Below are 16,892 nucleotides of genomic sequence, written 5' to 3'. Positions count from 1 at the left end.
TGCTATAAAACCCAGGACACAAACCGATAAATATATCTGAAAATTATGGCAAGTCCCCAGGACGAAAGCCAGTTAAGACAACAAGCTGTGTCGTAATTAAAATTAAATTCCGAGTCAGATAAACGTATCAGACGTAAAAAAAAGGACTATTTTAAAACCGGGATAGGAATTTGTGGCAAATACCTTAAATCTCAGTTTAAAGATGTGGCAGCACACCTATAAATCCGAAGTCGTTTTCCAGCACTATCGCAGTAAGGTTCTCTCGGTGGTCACTAGATGCCGCTATAAAATTCAAAACTGTCCAGTATGAATCATCAAAATTTATTTTTTGGCTTGCTAAATATGAGCTTTTTACAACAAAATTAGTCGCAAATAAATGATTCACGCTCCAGATCCCCAATTCGATCATTTCTATTTTAGCACAGCCCCAGAGAAAGCTTTTTCTCAAAGTTTCCAGAGATCCCCAGAGGTGGTTATATATTTCACCAAAACTGTTGCCACGGAAGTACAGTCGTGTCCAACAATATCCGCAAAAGCTTTTTCTAGAAATTACTAGAAACCTTCCTTCGCCCATAACCTTAAATAATTAACAAAAATTTGTATAATTTTCATCCGTTTATTTTTAAATGTTGGTTTTGATGAATGCCTGTTTTTCGGCCATATCTGCTCTTGGGCTCTTAACTGAATTTATATTTCGGAGATTAATCGGCGTACATAATTTTCAAATTATTACGCCCCGGAAAAATTAAATGCAAACAAAACGGAAAATTGCCAAGAAAACCATTAGAATTATCCGGTTCAGTAAATTGTACATTTTGACAGTTTTTTTAAGCACAATTCGCCGCCCGATTTTGGAAAAGAAATTGTTCTGTTTCAATTGCTATATAAAAATTGGATTTCTTATAGTTTTGTTTTTATTGTTTCTATGTGGTATGATTTTTGCTTTGTGGTCAGCTAACAAAGACTGATCTGGTGTTGTTGTTGTTGTTGGCAGCATTTTGTTATATTGTGCCGATTTTAAAGTTTTGCTTGGTATATATATATATATATATAAATACTCATACACAATATAGGATCAAAGTTTTTTTTCTTTAAATTAAAAAAATATTCAAGTTGAGACAAAAAAAAAATGCATAATGCAGTGTTTTCTCGTTTTTTGTCGTTTACTTTCTTATTGTTTTTTGCTTATTTAGGGATTTTTGTTTGCAATTTTTTTCATCGCTTCGTATTTTTATTACAATTATTAAATTTGACGCTTTTTGTTTACAACTTTTTATCTTAAAACATAGAGGGTCTCGCATCTTACTTTCGCTTGTTTTTTTCACTTAATCTTTTGCTTTACATATACTTTCTTTAAAGTTAAGTTTTTAAGTAAGGTTTTAAATGATAATGGATTTTGTTGTTTCTTGTTTTTTTTTTCTTTTTGTTTTTTTTTTGTTGTTGGTTGGTTGTTTTGTTAGTAGAGAGACAGAGAGATAATCGGTAATCGGTACGCTTTAAGACTACGCTCCCATTTCAGGATTGTTATTAGACATAATTGCGCCCGCCCATACCCACACAGAGACGACATGCAGGCAGCCCGGAAAGCTGCACGCACGCTGCTGCTGCTGCTGGGTTTGAACCTTATTTTGTGTGATTTTTGCTTGTTGGTTTTTGTGTTAGTATTTTATATGTAAGAGTACTGAGTGTGCTGCTACTAAGCCGGGCGTATACCTTAGGCAGCCACTTCGCTGGCCTCGGCACCGTTTTGCACCTCATCCTTTGTGCTGGCCTCGTCCAGCTTCGCCTTCTTCTCCGGCGTGGCAACGGCCTCATCAGCCTTGGCGGCGGCCTCGTCCACCTTCCGCTTCACGGCTTCAGCGGCGGGGGCGTCTATAAAAGAGTGGAAAAAATAATAAGAAAATGACCAGATTGGATATCCTGTTTGATTTACACACCTGTTGAGTCACCGTTGGATGCTTCCTCGGCACCGTTCTCAACAGCAGGAGCGGCCTCGCTGCTGTCCTTCTTGGCCTCCTCACCAGCCTCCTCCTTCTCTTCGGCAGCGGGGGCAGCCTCGGCCTTCTCACCATCGACGGCATCGGCGGCGGGGGCAGCAGCGCTATCGGCAGCTGCTCCGTTCTCCTTGGCGCTCTCCTCTTCGGCGGCACCGTTCTCTGTGGTGGATGGCTTCTCAGCTGCTGCCTCCTCGGCGGCAACGGCATCCTTCTTCACAGCATCGACCTCCTCAGCTGCGACCTTCTCGACGACGGGGGTCTCACTGTAAGTTAATAATTTTTATTATTATTAATAATAGAATAATATAACTTAAAATTCAGTACATCTGAATATTAAATTTTTGTAACAAGGTTTCTTTGACGCTGTAATGACCCCCCTCCACGCTGCACATTTCAAACATTCATGAAATTATTGAAAATTTTCCATTCTAACGCTAGGCGGCCGGCAAAGCTTTTCTCTTTTCCCCCCGCCACACTTTTTTTCCCCATTTTGCCTGTGCTTCCGCATCATCTTTCGAGCAGCAGCAACAACCACCACCACCCCAGGACGACCACTAACAACACAAAGCATTGTAACATCTGCCAACGCCGACGCCGGCGGCTCTGCCGGTAATGATAAATGGGAGCAACAACTCGTGCAAACTGCGACGCAAAAAGAAACGAGGAAAGGTGAGCGGCATTTGGTAGAAACGGAGGCAGCGTGCTCTTTTCCATATTAAATATATATATACATATATATCCCCCCCTATTGCATGTGTATATTCTTTATTTCGTGCTTTTATATATTATTGTACATACACTCAGGCATGGGAAATGTGGGTAGCAGCATAAAAGAGATGCTTGCAGACTTGCAAAAAGTAAAAAGCGCGACTTGTTTGAAATTAAACGAACCCGAACGAAGAGAAAAACTGGTTTTTATGCGGCTACATAACCCCCAATAGTCGTCTCGCTTGCACACGCACTTGGTGTAACAGAGAGGGTGGTATCCAGTGCGAAAGAGAGGGTGGCATTTCAAATGTGCAACGGCAAAGGAAGCGACAAAAATAACGGTCAAAAAGCACAAACACATACAAGTAAAAAGCACCCACTATCCTGCTTCCCCATCTCTTTTCCCCCCCAACCATTATTCGAAAAAACCGGCACAACCTAAGACAACAGACAAAAGTTGTAACGGTTTTCCACCACTTCTCTATTAGCTCCCCCTGTGTGGGGCTCCCAAGGGGGGGTGGGTGACTAGCGAGGCCACCTAAGCCAGACAAGAATGCGGCTGCCGGTTAGCCGGCAAGTGAGATTATTTTAGGCAGTGACAAAATACCTGACATGAAAGAACTTGAGCAGCAGCAGCAGCAGCTCATTAGGAGGGCGAGAAGAGGAGAGCTGCTAATTTAATGCCAAGCTTTGAGCTTTAGACAACCAAAACGTGTGGAGCAAAACCGACAAAAATTAATGGTCGGACGAGGGAACAGAAGCAAAAAGCAAACAGAGCCAGGCAAACGACAGCTGAAATCAGCTCGAGAAGAAAAGAGCGGCAACTTGAATGCTAGACATACACACGCTCCTATATTTTTGCGCACTTCGCTTGGCGCACACACACACACTTACAGCTACTTCTTTTGCTTCTGCCCGACACCGACACCGCTGCATACGTACACAGACAAGTCGGTTCACATTGCCGTTGGTTTGCCGGCCGGAGAGTGAGAGAGAAGGCACTATGACGCCGCGCCAAATTCAACGGCGTCGTTTTTTGCGCGCACATTTGCCGGCCATTGGTGGGAGAAAGACAACTGCTGTGTGCCGCCAAGCGGTTTGCGTATATAGACACAGAATTCAAAAAGAAAATTTTTTCCAAACCGTTGCGGCGAACATCGAAAAAGATGTACTCGCAAAATTGGGTGCAACTTTTGGCAACCATCAGATCCAGATCCAGACAATTGTTTAAACAAATGCACAGGCACACACATATACACCCACATAGAACAATTCAAATATTACTCACTTCTTTTGCTCAGCCACATCAGCCATTTTGATTTACTGGATTTACTTTTCAAAAGCGAAGCGCGAAGCACGTTTAGATTTTTGGTTTTGGGCAGCGCAAAACACGAGTCGAAGATCAACACAGAGTTTTAGCAAACTGGCAATTTAGTAAATTTGTGCAAACTGCTTCTTGTAGCTTTGCTGGGAAAGTCGCTGGCCGTTGGATTTCGGTTGCCGTTCAAACCACAGAGTTACCTTCGGTAGGTTTTTTTCGAGAATGAGAGAGCCAGCGAGCGGCGGCCCGCCTTATATACCCCATTGGGCGATTAATAAGCGACGGCACTATCGATAGTTGCTCATGCGCTGGAGTGTGATCATCGATCCTTTATGCAATACTTGTTTTAATACTCGTATTTTTATTGTATTTAGGGAACTAAAAGACATATTCGTGGGTTAATGGGGTAAATAAATGTTAAAGCCATTGTTTTTTTTTTAATTTCAACATATGATGGTGATGATATCACTTCAGAATTCCAATTGCCACGAATTCAAAGCTTTGACCATCTGCTATTATAATTTTAAACGGATTTATAAAATCGGCGAAAATTACACCAGAGGAAATAAAAAAAAAAAATAATTTTTTGTTGTAAAGAATGTCTAGTTATTAGGCTTTTAAAGCTTAATATTTTCCTAGTTTTTTAAACAATCGATGTATCGATAGAGCTACCAAAGGTTTCCCACCACTATAGAAAAATGCCGCTCTCTCAAATTACTCTCTTAAGCGGCGGCTTTTTACTCTCTCAACTCTCAGAAACAATTTTTTGAAACTGCGATAGAGTTAAAATTTTTATTTAAAAATGAAGTATTTTCTAGATTAGTTTCGAATCCACATCTGCTTTGTCTGGAAAAAAGGTGCTGATATCGATCGGTGGGCGCTAAATCTAGCTTAAGCCAAAAGGAAGCATAGGACACCTGTTCGGAGGAATCGCATCTTCATAAAGTTGGCCATCTTTGCTTGTTGCCGAATATTAAGTTCCACAAAACCCGAATTTTCTCAAGAAAATCAAACCGCGAAAACAAGTTTTCCTCTCCAAGAAGTGTTCAACAACACCAATTGGTAGCTTTTTCCATGGAAGAAGGAATAGTGTTAGAAAGCTCGTGTATTTGTCCCCAAAGTATTGGACAGCGCTGGATTTTGGAGCTCCAAAGCGCCAACTATTGTTTTATCTTCTGAACCAGTTCCCTGGTTTTCATAAAAATTCTTTAAAATATTTAATAAATTTTTAAAAATTATACTAGGATTTATTTCTAAGCAGTTGCAAAATCTGAAGGGGCAGATGCAATTATTTTCCTTCCTTAAGATCCTTGCACCTGGAGAAACAAAAACCCATTTTTAGGTAGGAATCTACCCACCTCAGTGGATTAGGCCGTCTCACGTGCCATTATGTTCGTTAAGGGATTAGTTTCCTTAAGAAAAGACAAATAACTCAAGAACAGATGTTTTTTTTTCATTGATACGATGGTTTATATACAAAATACATTGATAAAAATTTAAAATTTAAATCTTTTAGCGACTCCCTACAAGGGGTAGGCAACATAGATTAGGGATATCTAATGAAATCGCACGATTTCGTAAGCTATAACGACAACATACACGACAATCAATCAATCGGAAGGGCATATGGAAGGCGGGTAATACTCGCAACCTTTTCCAGGTAGCCAGTAGCAGCCTTGCCCGGGTTCAGGATACCCAGAGAGAAATAAAATGCACTAGCAGGCAGCTGGCGGGATATTTCATTGTCTCGCTGTGAATTTGGTGCACATGTCAGCAGACGAATGCAGCTGTCCTTTGGCGGCTGATGTAAGTACTATGTTTTAAAAACATTACATAGTTTAAATAATAGTTTTATTAATATTTTTTAGATAAAACAGTAAAGTCGGACTTTGTTATGTCCCATCGTGTCACATAAAATCCAAAAAACTACCATTAAAAAAATAAAACTTCAATATCGAGGGGTTGTTATCATGTTCAGATTTATTCAACCCTCACTCTGTCTTCTAATGTTTGGAAATTGTTAGAAAAATTTATTTAAATAATTAGAAACTTTATTATAAGAAACAAAACACGTCTGTGATAGTCTGTACATAATTTTATTTTAAAAACCTTTTCTTAAAACTACTACTTTTTTAACTATTTTTTTGTCAAATCTTTGCCCCTTCATGAACTCAAATAAATTACAATGGTTCCATATAATTTCAGGAACAACTTTCTCCGGTTGCTCCTCCAGTCCTGGCATCACCCCCGTTTTAAGGAAACAAAACGTCTTCCGTTTTATTGTGCATTTCCTTTACATCTGTAGTCTCCGCCACACACACTCACTCACACACACACAAAGAGAACCACAGGGACATATCACACATTGGCGACCTAGGCAGCTGCACCTTTTTCAATGCCAACCCAAGGCCAGCTGCAACATCCGATGGGCTCTTCTTCTTGGTTTTCCATTTGATTGCCATTTAGCAAGAGGCATTAATGCGGCTGTCTAATTAACTTTATGCGCTTGCGGCAATATTCGAGTGATTATGCACGGAGGGGGGATGGATGGAGATGGAGCAGATGCATGTCGCGTTATCATGCTGCCCAGCTGTACCGTTATCAGCGGCAGACATGCGCTCTCATAAGCTTTTGTTCCTTTCGGGGAAAGCTCGCTCCCGCTGAGAGAGCCTTCGGTCGCGCGAAATAACGGAAGTCCTTGCTGGTGCTGCTGGGGCTTGTTGACTGTCGAAAATTTTCACTTAACAATCAGTCAAGTTTATCGGGCGCCTTAGTTTAGTCGAAGAAAAATCGCGCGGCGCCAAGCGTGTAACATCGCCAGGCAGCTGAAGAAGCAGCAGCAGCAGCAGCACCAGTACAGCAGGACACAACGAAAAAGGATAACTGGCTTTAGAACAAATGTATGTTCATAAAAAAATCAAAGTTTTCCCAAAAAAGTGTGAAAAAATAGTGAACTTAACATGGGCAGGATGCGGAAAAAGAGCAACTGTACGTGCCTAACGGTTATCGCAGCCTCCGCAACAAAAAAAAAAAGAAAAGGACGAAATAACGGGAGGGTGTAGAGGGTTTCGGGCACTGAATATCCCCCTACAGAGGCGTCAATTATTCGGATTAATATTAAAATTGTAACCCGTCTGCAGTGCAGTATTCAAAAGTGTACACATACACACCCGCGTTCAGCTATACAAACAAAATCAGAACGCGTTAAAACGAACCTTGGGCAAATCAACCTTACCCGTACAAACACGGCCAACACATGTACGCGCATACCTAGACGCAAAAAAAAGGATTTTCTTTTCTTTTCCTTTTTTTTTTTTTTTTTTTGTAAGGAAAAAGTAAGAAGCAACGCTATGTTACACAGTCCGTCAGTCGAATATTCGGCAATGGGGAAACGACAGTCAAATAAGAAGGAAGCAGGCGGTGGGTGGCAGATGGCGGGGGAGGGAGCGCCACCCGAGAGAAAGTGGGGAGAACAAACGAACGAGAGAGAGCGAGAGAGTGGGTGAGATTCACCGAGTACCGTGGTCTGTGTGGGTGTCAAATGCGGTAGAAAATATTCATAATTTATTCAGACAGGATGGTAGGGAGGGAGAGGGGGTGAAGGATGCCCGCATGAAATTTTGACAAGTCAATTTCAATTTGGCCCGAAAATAGAAAACCCAATTTGGCCTAATTAACATTAAACGGAAATTGGCTCTCTACATTCGTTAAGCGGAAGAGCCGAATATTGCATACAGGATATTGGGGTTTGCGGGCCAGGACATTGGCGTAGAGATTTTAAATTCTTTTCTCTTTTTTAGTAGAAATAGTAGAATGAGTTACAAACTTTAAAAATATTTAATCAAATAACTAAAATACCTGGGTTATCGCTGGGCCTAGCCTTACGGGAAGTATTTTAAATATATATATGTACTTATTAGAAAAGTGTGACAATGATAAGAAGGTGGGCACATTTCAGGCATCTCTTATCTTAATACTTTTTGTGCTCGACCAGGGAATGCGAATAAAATATATGTGATTCCGACCTTATCGCGTGAAATAGATTAGTTCGTATAGTATTTCACTTTATAAGTGAATATATATTTTTTTTATAATATTATTTTCAAATGGAGACCACTGTACGGTATCCACAAACAGATAAACATACACACACACACATGCACATGCAGAGCCACTCTCACGGCTCTCGCGCAAGGACGCTTCCGCCTTGCCTTGATGAAACAGGGGCGTGGGGCGTGAGGCGGGGAGAGTAGGGACATGGAGCGCCACGAGGCAGCGCTAAGTCTCAAATTTACCGTTAACGCGAGTTTGTATTTTCACTTGCTTCTGGTGTTGTGCTTCTTGTGTTTGAGTTTGTGCTTCGCATTGTGCCTCTATTTACCCAAGAGTCGTCTCCCAGTTTCCAGACCGCCCCCCTCCGGACATCATAAATAAATAAGGCAAAGAAATGGCTTCGCTTCATTCATAAACCAGGCCTTCCAAGAGCTCGCCGATCAACGAATAATTAAACAGAATCCCAAGGAACCCCCACCCCCCCAAAACAAAGCGAAGGAGCTCCAAAATACCAGCCCGAAATTATGCCGGAGGAAAAGGGCACCAGCTTGGAGAATGGCGGCCAGGCGGCGGCCAATTCCACGCCCACAAAAACAAAGCCCCAACAACGCCAGAAGACACCGCCAGCCCGCCGACGGCCCAATGACAGCGATGTGGTGGCCGGTGGTGTGGGTATCACTGGCGGCGGAGTCGTGATCCTGCCGCAGCATGTGCTCAACGAACTATACCACAACTACTCCATCAAGCAGCGACGCAGCGGCCTCAAGTGGTTCCTGTTTGCGGCCGTGCTATTCAACATATGGACTATTGTAATTCCCTGGGATCAAGCAATGGCCACAAGAGGTGGGTTTTAATATATAATTTAATCTTAAATCAATTAGAGTTTTGGGAAAAACATTTCTTATTTAAAAATCTTAAATATTTATTAAATATAAAAATATGTAAGGGTTCTGTAGAGGTTCATATGTTGCGTATACGTAATATAGACTGGTAGACAGGAAACCCCCTTGGAGTTATTTTATTTTATGACAGCAGTTAGATTCTTTTATGTAGGAAACAATGTTCTAAAGAGTGTCCAGAGTATAGAAAGCAAAATTCCATTAGAGGTATTAATTGATTTTGATGGCTTTGCGGTGATAAGACAACAATTTCCATTTAATGGCTTATGAATAAACACACCACCACATTTTGTGGCATAAAACTTCAGTTGTCATTGTCATAAATTGAATACAAAGATATAAAATAGATAAGTCCATTTCTAGGCAAAGATATATAATAGACATAGATATATTTTCAATTGTTATTCATATTATTATAGAAACATATTATAATATTTTATGTTCAATTTTGTATATCTATATGAATATGAGTTATTTTGGGCTTGGCATGTAGGTTCGTCCCCGGTATTTTACCTCTTCAAGAGGTTTTTTTTTATAAGATTAATATTATTATTATGATTATTATTAGTAAGGTAGAGAGGTTTAAAATATTTTATTTTTATTATTGTCTATTAAAAGTTATATATTAGATAGTTATAACTTTTTTAAATACTTTAAAAATAATATTACATTTTAGTGGTAAACTGTTGCATGCTGCTGGCTTACTTGGCTCTAACGGCTCTGCTCCACATCGGACGTGGCTCGGAGAAACCAACCTTAAAAAGGCTCCATGAGATCCTCCTGACGATAATCCCTCGGGCCTTGTGGCTACTTAGCATTCTACACTTTGTGGCATATGTTATCCTGCAACCAAGTTTCTCGCCTAGGTGAGTTTGAAAATAGTTCTGAAATGGATCTCTTATATCCTTTTCTTTACAGAGATGTCCTTGGCTGGGCTATTCTTCTCAACTTCCTGGTCTATGTGACCCTGCCGCTGCCTCTGATATTCCTCGGGCTGTCGATTGGCTGCTGCTCTTATTTGATATGCCTTAGTCTGCCCGTGGCTTACTCTCGCCAGGATCCAATGCTCTCCAATCAGGTGGCGGCCAATGCTGTCCTTATAGCCACCGCCGCCCTCATCGGACTCCTGTACTACTTTATGGGCGAGGCCAAGCAGAAGCGGGCCTTCCTGGAGGCCAAAAAGAGCCTTGAGGTGAAAATGGTCATCGAGGAGCAGTCTGCCGAGCAGGTAAATCATTCTTAGAGTTACTAGATCTTTTTAGATTTAAAAAAAAATTAATTATACATAAATAGGAGCGATTGCTGCTGTCGGTGCTTCCAAAGCATGTGGCTATAAAAATGCGAGAAGACTTGGGATCCTCTAGTTCTGAGGCTTTCAAGAAGATCTATATGAGCCGTCACGAGAATGTGAGGTAAGTTTTTCTAAATTTTTAATTATTATAAATTTTTTATCTTATAGTTGTAACAGAGTTCCACTGAACCCTTTCCACTCCAGTCCATATCCGAGTCCTTCCTCACTTCCATTTAATGCTGCATACTTCTAGGTGTTAATATTTAAATAAAATTGTATTTTACTGCCACTTGTTTAATGATTACATACCGGAATTTCCTCAATTTCGAACTATTTCGTGAAAACAAGCATACTCTATGCGGATATCGTTGGCTTCACAGCCATCTCCTCGACATATAGCGCCCAAGATTTGGTTAAAATGCTTAACGAGCTCTTCGCACGCTTCGATAGGCTCGCCGAGGTAACATTTTCTCGTGGTTCTCTCTCTTATAGTATATATTTTTCATTGTTTCTTATATTATTTTTTTTTTATTTTAATCCAGCTGTTCATTCACCTGTTCGGGTGGTAGGGGGTGTGCCAGACAGGTCGTAGAATTTTCTCTTAATGATGATTATGATGTTTAAGATACCCCATCTAGAGTTTTTCATTTCCTCTTCTCGAGTGTCTTTCCACTTTAATTTGAATTTTTTTTTCATTTTCTGTTTTTTTCTGCCTTTTTTCTTTTCAGGTTTAAGTTTTTTCCTTATTTTCCATTCGAGGGTAGGGTGGGCCTCCCGGGCGAATGACCAACAAAAGTTATGTCCAGTCAGGCGTATATAATGTTTCGAGTTGATTTTTTCCTTTTCGAGCGAATTTTTAGCAGTTATTTTTTGAGTGGAGCCCAGTAGAAGGTTTCGTGGTTTATTTTTGGGTTTCAGTTAATTTGCCTGTGATTGGGGCTTGGTAGGATGTGTGTCCCAGTATGTGTGACTGACTGTGTGTGTCCTTATCCTTTCACCGATTTTTCCAAGGAGGGGGTTATTGTTTTTTCACTTCATTTGTTTGCTTTTGTGGGTGGAATAGAAAGTGAATGATGATTTTTTGGAGCTGTGTTTCGGGGGGCCTGTGTTCTTAAGTTGGTCAAGTTTGTTTATTTATGACACACATTTTTTTTAAGACGTTTTAATCGATCATCACGCCAACCGCCATGACTACCTGAGCGTTACCTAGTTTGTACTTGTCGGAGAAACTTTTTGGCTTTATTTGGTAAATAGTATATCCATTAATATAATGATTTTGGTTTTAAGACGTAAGGGAGGCTATACTATTCAGTAACTATACTATTCAAGAAATTATAGTTTCTTTCGTCACAAATACTATTTTTTAAACCTTTTTCTTATGTATTGTATTTAATTTTCAGTCCATGGTATATCCATTATTATAATGATTTTTGTTTTAAGAAGTGAGACAGGCCAAGGAGTACAGTATTTCGAAGAAATTATAGTTTCTTTTGTCACAAATACTATTTTTTTAAACCTTTTTTTTTAATTATAGTATAGTCATAGTATATATAGTCCATAGTATATCCATTATAATAATGATTTTTTGTTTTTTTAAGACATAAGACAGGCCAGGGAGGCTATTCTATTCAGTATCTTAAAGAAATTATAGTTTTTTTCGTCACAAATACTATTTTTTAAACCATTTTCTTAACAATTTTATTTGATTTTCAAACAACTGCAATTGTTTGCCTTGAATCAGTTGAGAACTAAATCAAATTTGTTCTCCCCCCTTCCAGAAATATCAACAATTGCGCATCAAGATTCTTGGCGATTGCTATTATTGCATTAGTGGTGCCCCCGACGAGCGACCGGATCACGCCGTCATGTGCGTGCACATGGGACTCTCCATGGTGAAGGCCATCAAGTGAGTAGCGTTTAAGCCCAGTAGCTCCCAAAGGAAAACAGCTCGACAGGCGAAGGGCTAAAGCGACACGGGACAGTCGATAGTCGACAGGCGACAGTGGAGAGTCAAGAGTCGACAGGCGGCGTCAAATCAACGTTTGTTCAATTAATAATAATTGCACTTAGCCACGAGCTCGCTCCTTTGGCTCCCCTTTAGCTTGTCGAGCATACTTTCAGGCGCCACTAACCGGGCCATGTTGCGTGCCAACCATCGTCCTTTCTAATTCCACTTCCCCTCTTTCCAGGTATGTGCAGCAGAAGGCCAACTCACCTGTTGATATGCGTGTGGGAATACACACGGGAGCAGTGCTAGCCGGCATTCTCGGCCAAAGGCAGTGGCAGTTTGACGTCTACTCCAAGGATGTCGAGTTGGCTAATAAAATGGAATCGAGCGGCAAGGCTGGGTGAGTGGGTTTTAACGACTGTCACCTCACCACTCCCCATGTTGCATAATTGATAACGGCCATCGTCGTCGTTGTCAGTTGTGTGGCAAGTGCTTATTATGATTTGACTTTGTCACTTTGGCATGCAAATTTATGGCTTGACTTGTGGTGTTTGCACTCCGGTCTTCATCCTTCCACCCCAAGGGGCCATTTCCCTGATTTCTAATTTTTCAAATATTTATGTTCTCACCGGATTATTTTGATTTCCGTAGACGCGTCCATATTTCGGACAAAACACTGGCCTTCCTCAACGGCGAGTTCGAGGTGGAGCCCGCCTTTGGGGAGAAACGGGAGGAGCTGCTACGGATTGCCGGACTGAAGACCTATTTCATCACCAAGGTGGTGAAGCCGGTAAGCAAAGTGGGTTGTAAAGAAGTTACTTTTCGGGTTGGCGGTAAAATAATCGGGTCATAAGAAAGTAACTAAAAACAGTTTATACTGTCTGCTTTATAGGCAGCTATTTGTTCCTACTTATAGTTGGAAACTAGCTATTTTTTGTTGTTTGAAAGGAAATGTTGTTCCAATTTAATAAACACTTTCGTCCTTTGCCAGTTTGCCTCGCCATGTGCCAAGAAAATCAACGAAACTCAAGCGGAAAACCTCCATAGCAGTCCCAATGGTTCAACCAACGAAGCCATAACCGGCGCGGACGACAACGACGGCCTGGACGATGAGGAGCTTCTGGCCCAGACTGTCGTGTCCAACGGCCATCAAACACCCGGCGAGGAGGACGAAGAGGAGCAGGTCAAGCTTGAGAACTTTAAGCAACGATTGAAAGACGAACTCGTGACTCGTGATGGACATGAGTTAGTATTAATGACTTGAGATTAAACATTGTATAAAATAAATGTTATATTTATTTTTTAAAGGAACCTCATCAAGGACACCAATGTATTCCTACGCTTTAAGAATCCCCAGCTGGAGCAGTCGTACGCCGTTTACAGGGAGCCGTACAGTTCCCTGCCGTTGCTGGCCGCTCTCCTGGTCCAGTGCATTGATGTTCTCTACTCCTACCTGGTGCTTCCCCGATCCACGCTCCACTTCATCAATATCGCAGCACCCTTAGTTCCAATCGCCATGCTGGTGGTCATCAGCATAGCCGAGAGCTTCAGCGGAATGCTACCCAAGTTCTTCGTCGATGTGAGCAAGAGATTCAATGACATTACCTTCGTCCGGGAGCTGGCCGCCATAATCATAGCACTTACCATTGGTCTAAGCAACGTTGTCGACATGGTAGGTTAAGGTTTTTGCTCAAAATTTGTTAAGCACACAGAAAGAAAATCCTGTTTCATTCGTCCTTTTACGAAAGGGTTGTAAAGGACTATAGAATTCCTTTCCTTTGCGTGCTTTCCAAATATTTTGACAGGCCTTAGTGCGATTTGAATTTTAAGTGTGACAGGGACGTGCTCAAGTCCTGCCATTGATTTCCCTCCCATTTCCTTGACAGTTCTTCTTCGTCACCTTCGTTCGCACCGAGCACATTGTGAGCGAAAGCGAATTCAATGCCACGGCCGGAATGGAGGGCGTCGAAGTGGACGTGGAGGATTCAGGGGTGGTCACAGCCGAGCACCTGCTGCCCGCATCGTTTGTGGAGCAAATGCGCGAGGCAGTACCTACAGAACGTGTCCTATATCCGTCCTACTTGAGTAATTTCGGTGTCCTTATATTGATTGCGATTGCCGTAATTGCTCAGCTCACGCATCTTACAAAGATTTTGTTGCTGCTATCCATTGCAGGTGAGGTTTCTTAAATAATAGACAGTTCTATCCGTTCTAATTATACTTTATTTTCTTCTTAAAGCTCTGCATTGCTACTTCAATATATTCATTATGCAGGACCTGTACTCCTTGGAAGATGATTTGTCACACCAACCGTAAGGGCCTCCCCTTGAAAGACTATAGATTTGTTTGTTAATTTATTTTAATTTCTTTGTCAGTCTCATATCAACACGTTACTGCACTTCTGGACTCTTATTGGTGGCTGCTTTGGCGCTCAGCACTTTAGCCAGACATGTAAGCTTAATATTCTATAGATCTCACAGACTTATCCTTACAAATACCTATTCCTAGATGGATCACGAAGATCGTGTGATTTTTAAGTGGAAGACAGAGGTGGCCGAGCAGAAGGAGACTGCCAACGACATGCGACAGCGGAATGAGGCCTTAGTCTACAACGTCCTACCCGTTCATGTGGCAGAGCACTTCATGAAGAACACCAAACGCTCCCACGACGACCTCTACTCCCAGAGCTATGCCGAAGTGGGAGTTCTATTCGCCAGTATGCCAAACTTTTCAGGTAATTTAAAGAAATATATGCTGTTTCTTTAAATTAGTAATTATTTGAATTAAATTTTCAGACTTTTATTCGGAGGAGACTGTTAACAATCAGGGTCTGGAGTGCCTGCGGTTTCTGAATGAAGTTATCTCCGATTTTGACGCCGTAAGCAGTCTAATTTTCATTATAATATTGCTTATTAATTGAATTCCTTGTTGTAGTTGCTGGAGCTCCCTCAGTTCCAGGACATCATCAAAATTAAGACAATTGGCTCAACCTACATGGCCGCCAGTGGCATTAATCTGCAGCGTAACCTTCGAAACGACGCTCCCATCATAGAACGCTGGTCCCACCTGGCCGTCCTGGTGGAGTTTGCCCTGGAACTGAAGCACGCCCTGCAGGGCATTAACGAGCAGTCGTTCAATCACTTCGTCCTCAAAATGGGCATCAATCATGGCCCGATAACGGCGGGCGTTATTGGTGCCCGAAAGCCGCACTACGATATCTGGGGTAACACCGTCAACGTGGCGTCGCGCATGGAGAGCACCGGCAAGGCAGGAGCCATTCAGGTCACCGAGGAGACATGCAACATCCTGCAAGAGTTCGGCTACACCTTCCTGCAACGCGGTCTAGTGGCTGTCAAAGGAAAAGGCCAGTTGATGACCTACTACTTGCAGGTAAGTACTCTTTTTTATTATTCCTGAATCCCAAGGATTAAAAATCCTCGTTTTTTGCAGGGTAAATCCCAGCCAAATGCGGAACCTGCTGCGCCGACATCCGCCATTGAGCTGCATGGCCCGGAATCGACGACTCTGGAATCCACCACCGAACTGGAGGCCTCCGACATCAAGACACCGCTGCTGAAGGTGAAGGCGCAGGAAGCGACGGCGGAGAGCGAGGGAATCGCCCAGGAGTCGAGTCTGGGAAACGGCAGTGCTGGCCAAGTGGGGGAATCTCAATCCTTGCTAGAATAATTTCCGAAATTTGCTTCTAATTAGCTTCTGAGTTACTGTATGAATGTATCTTTGATTCGGCCAGAGAGAGAGTGGGTGTGTGAGTGAGTGTTGGATGAGTGTTTGAGTTAGTGGAACGAAAGTTAACTGTTATACTGTTATACTTGCTATAAAATTTGGGTTTGCCTCAGTATTCGTGTGATATTCTATGCCCCAAGAAGAAAAAAAAAACCAAAATTCAAATTTAGTTAATCTTACAACATTTGCTTTCCAAAAGTTTGTAAACTGTGTACCTAAGATGAAGAAATATATATTTAACTTTAAAGTATATTCGACTACGATTAAGTATTTTAATTATTGTAAAATCTGTTTTTGTTTCAAACAAAATTGTTATCCTTTTTCCATGAAACTGTAATATATAAGAGAACCACTTTGCTTTAATTAATCGGTGTGTAGTTGAGTAGGACAACTGAATCAATCACTTTGCATCTGAATGTGTAAAATATGAATATGCGCATAAATTAGAGAATATTTATAAAAAATAACGCTAAGTCCTGAAGTCCTGAAGAACACGGTTACATATAGAACATCAGTTGAGAATCCGAATCCCACCACAAATAAATGCAGCCCACAAGCAAGTCCAAAAAAAAGCAAACAAAACTAACTTATAAAAAGAAAAATTAGTTAAATTAAATATCGAAATATATTCAATGCAATAGAATGTCAGTCTACAGTCTAAAACTAAAATAATTGAATATCCTGGGTATGGTCTAGAAATATATGTACACCTTTATATAAATATATTATATAGAATCTATAGATGTAAACAATATATAGTCATATATAAACTGCATCGCATGCTTATTAGAAAATTTCAACGAATTAGCAAACAACAAACGAACTTACATAGAAATTATAAATGATTAATGAAAATCTATCTAAAATCGGTATTTATGCGTATACCACCTGTCTCTTCCCTCGACAAGTTTCCCTATTTTTTTTCGATGGC

The 16,892-nt window shown here is 41.2% G+C and overlaps 2 protein-coding genes across 6 annotated transcripts; one reads left to right on the top strand and one right to left on the bottom strand.

Annotated features, from left to right (window-relative positions):
* Window positions 1–602: 602 nt before the first annotated feature.
* Window positions 603–4,285, bottom strand: LOC6497249 (cytochrome c1). Of its 2 annotated transcripts, none has more exons than XM_001962442.4 (3): window positions 3,994–4,285; window positions 1,938–2,260; window positions 603–1,872 (listed from the first exon to the last, which is right to left on the bottom strand). In XM_001962442.4, exons 1-3 carry the CDS (start codon window positions 4,017–4,019, stop codon window positions 1,715–1,717), a joined length of 507 nt encoding a protein of 168 aa, XP_001962478.1. In that variant the 5' UTR covers window positions 4,020–4,285; the 3' UTR covers window positions 603–1,714. The 2 variants fall into 2 exon arrangements, with proteins under 2 accessions (XP_001962478.1, XP_044572572.1); XM_044716637.1 differs by lacking the exon at window positions 3,994–4,285 and adding an exon at window positions 2,322–2,719.
* Window positions 4,286–6,160: 1,875 nt separating this feature from the next.
* Window positions 6,161–16,736, top strand: LOC6498294 (adenylate cyclase type 3). Of its 4 annotated transcripts, XM_001962443.4 has the most exons (18): window positions 6,187–6,926; window positions 8,426–8,922; window positions 9,655–9,844; window positions 9,897–10,206; window positions 10,272–10,390; window positions 10,618–10,729; window positions 12,048–12,175; window positions 12,459–12,617; window positions 12,869–13,007; window positions 13,209–13,462; window positions 13,526–13,889; window positions 14,104–14,392; window positions 14,457–14,529; window positions 14,593–14,668; window positions 14,726–14,951; window positions 15,013–15,095; window positions 15,152–15,607; window positions 15,668–16,736. In XM_001962443.4, the coding sequence occupies exons 2-18, from the start codon at window positions 8,604–8,606 to the stop codon at window positions 15,902–15,904; spliced, it is 3,534 nt and encodes a 1,177-aa protein (XP_001962479.1). In that variant the 5' UTR covers window positions 6,187–6,926; window positions 8,426–8,603; the 3' UTR covers window positions 15,905–16,736. The 4 variants fall into 4 exon arrangements, with proteins under 4 accessions (XP_014762049.1, XP_001962479.1, XP_044572570.1 ...); XM_044716635.1 differs by lacking the exon at window positions 6,187–6,926 and having other exon boundaries at window positions 8,146–8,922; XM_044716636.1 differs by lacking the exons at window positions 6,187–6,926; window positions 8,426–8,922; window positions 9,655–9,844; window positions 9,897–10,206; window positions 10,618–10,729 and having other exon boundaries at window positions 10,300–10,390.
* The last annotated feature ends 156 nt before the right edge of the window (window positions 16,737–16,892 follow it).

Source organism: Drosophila ananassae, chromosome 3R (genome assembly GCF_017639315.1).
Source record: "Drosophila ananassae strain 14024-0371.13 chromosome 3R, ASM1763931v2, whole genome shotgun sequence".
NCBI classification, from domain to species: Eukaryota; Metazoa; Arthropoda; class Insecta; order Diptera; family Drosophilidae; genus Drosophila; species Drosophila ananassae.
This window is presented reverse-complemented; position numbering and strand designations above follow the sequence as displayed.

Excerpts from the sequence above, each read along its gene's own strand:
- LOC6498294 (XM_001962443.4), top strand. The coding sequence starts at position 8,604 with ATGCCGGAGGAAAAGGGCACCAGCTTGGAGAATGGCGGCCAGGCGGCG. Across the intron at positions 9,845-9,896 it reads CAACCAAGTTTCTCGCCTAG|AGATGTCCTTGGCTGGGCTA; the intron begins GTGAGTTTGAAA and ends TTTTCTTTACAG. Across the intron at positions 13,008-13,208 it reads TCACCAAGGTGGTGAAGCCG|TTTGCCTCGCCATGTGCCAA; the intron begins GTAAGCAAAGTG and ends GTCCTTTGCCAG.
- LOC6497249 (XM_044716637.1), bottom strand. The coding sequence starts at position 2,398 with ATGTTTGAAATGTGCAGCGTGGAGGGGGGTCATTACAGCGTCAAAGAA. Across the intron at positions 2,261-2,321 it reads CAAAAATTTAATATTCAGAT|TGAGACCCCCGTCGTCGAGA; the intron begins GTACTGAATTTT and ends ATTAACTTACAG. Across the intron at positions 1,873-1,937 it reads ATCCAACGGTGACTCAACAG|ACGCCCCCGCCGCTGAAGCC; the intron begins GTGTGTAAATCA and ends ACTCTTTTATAG.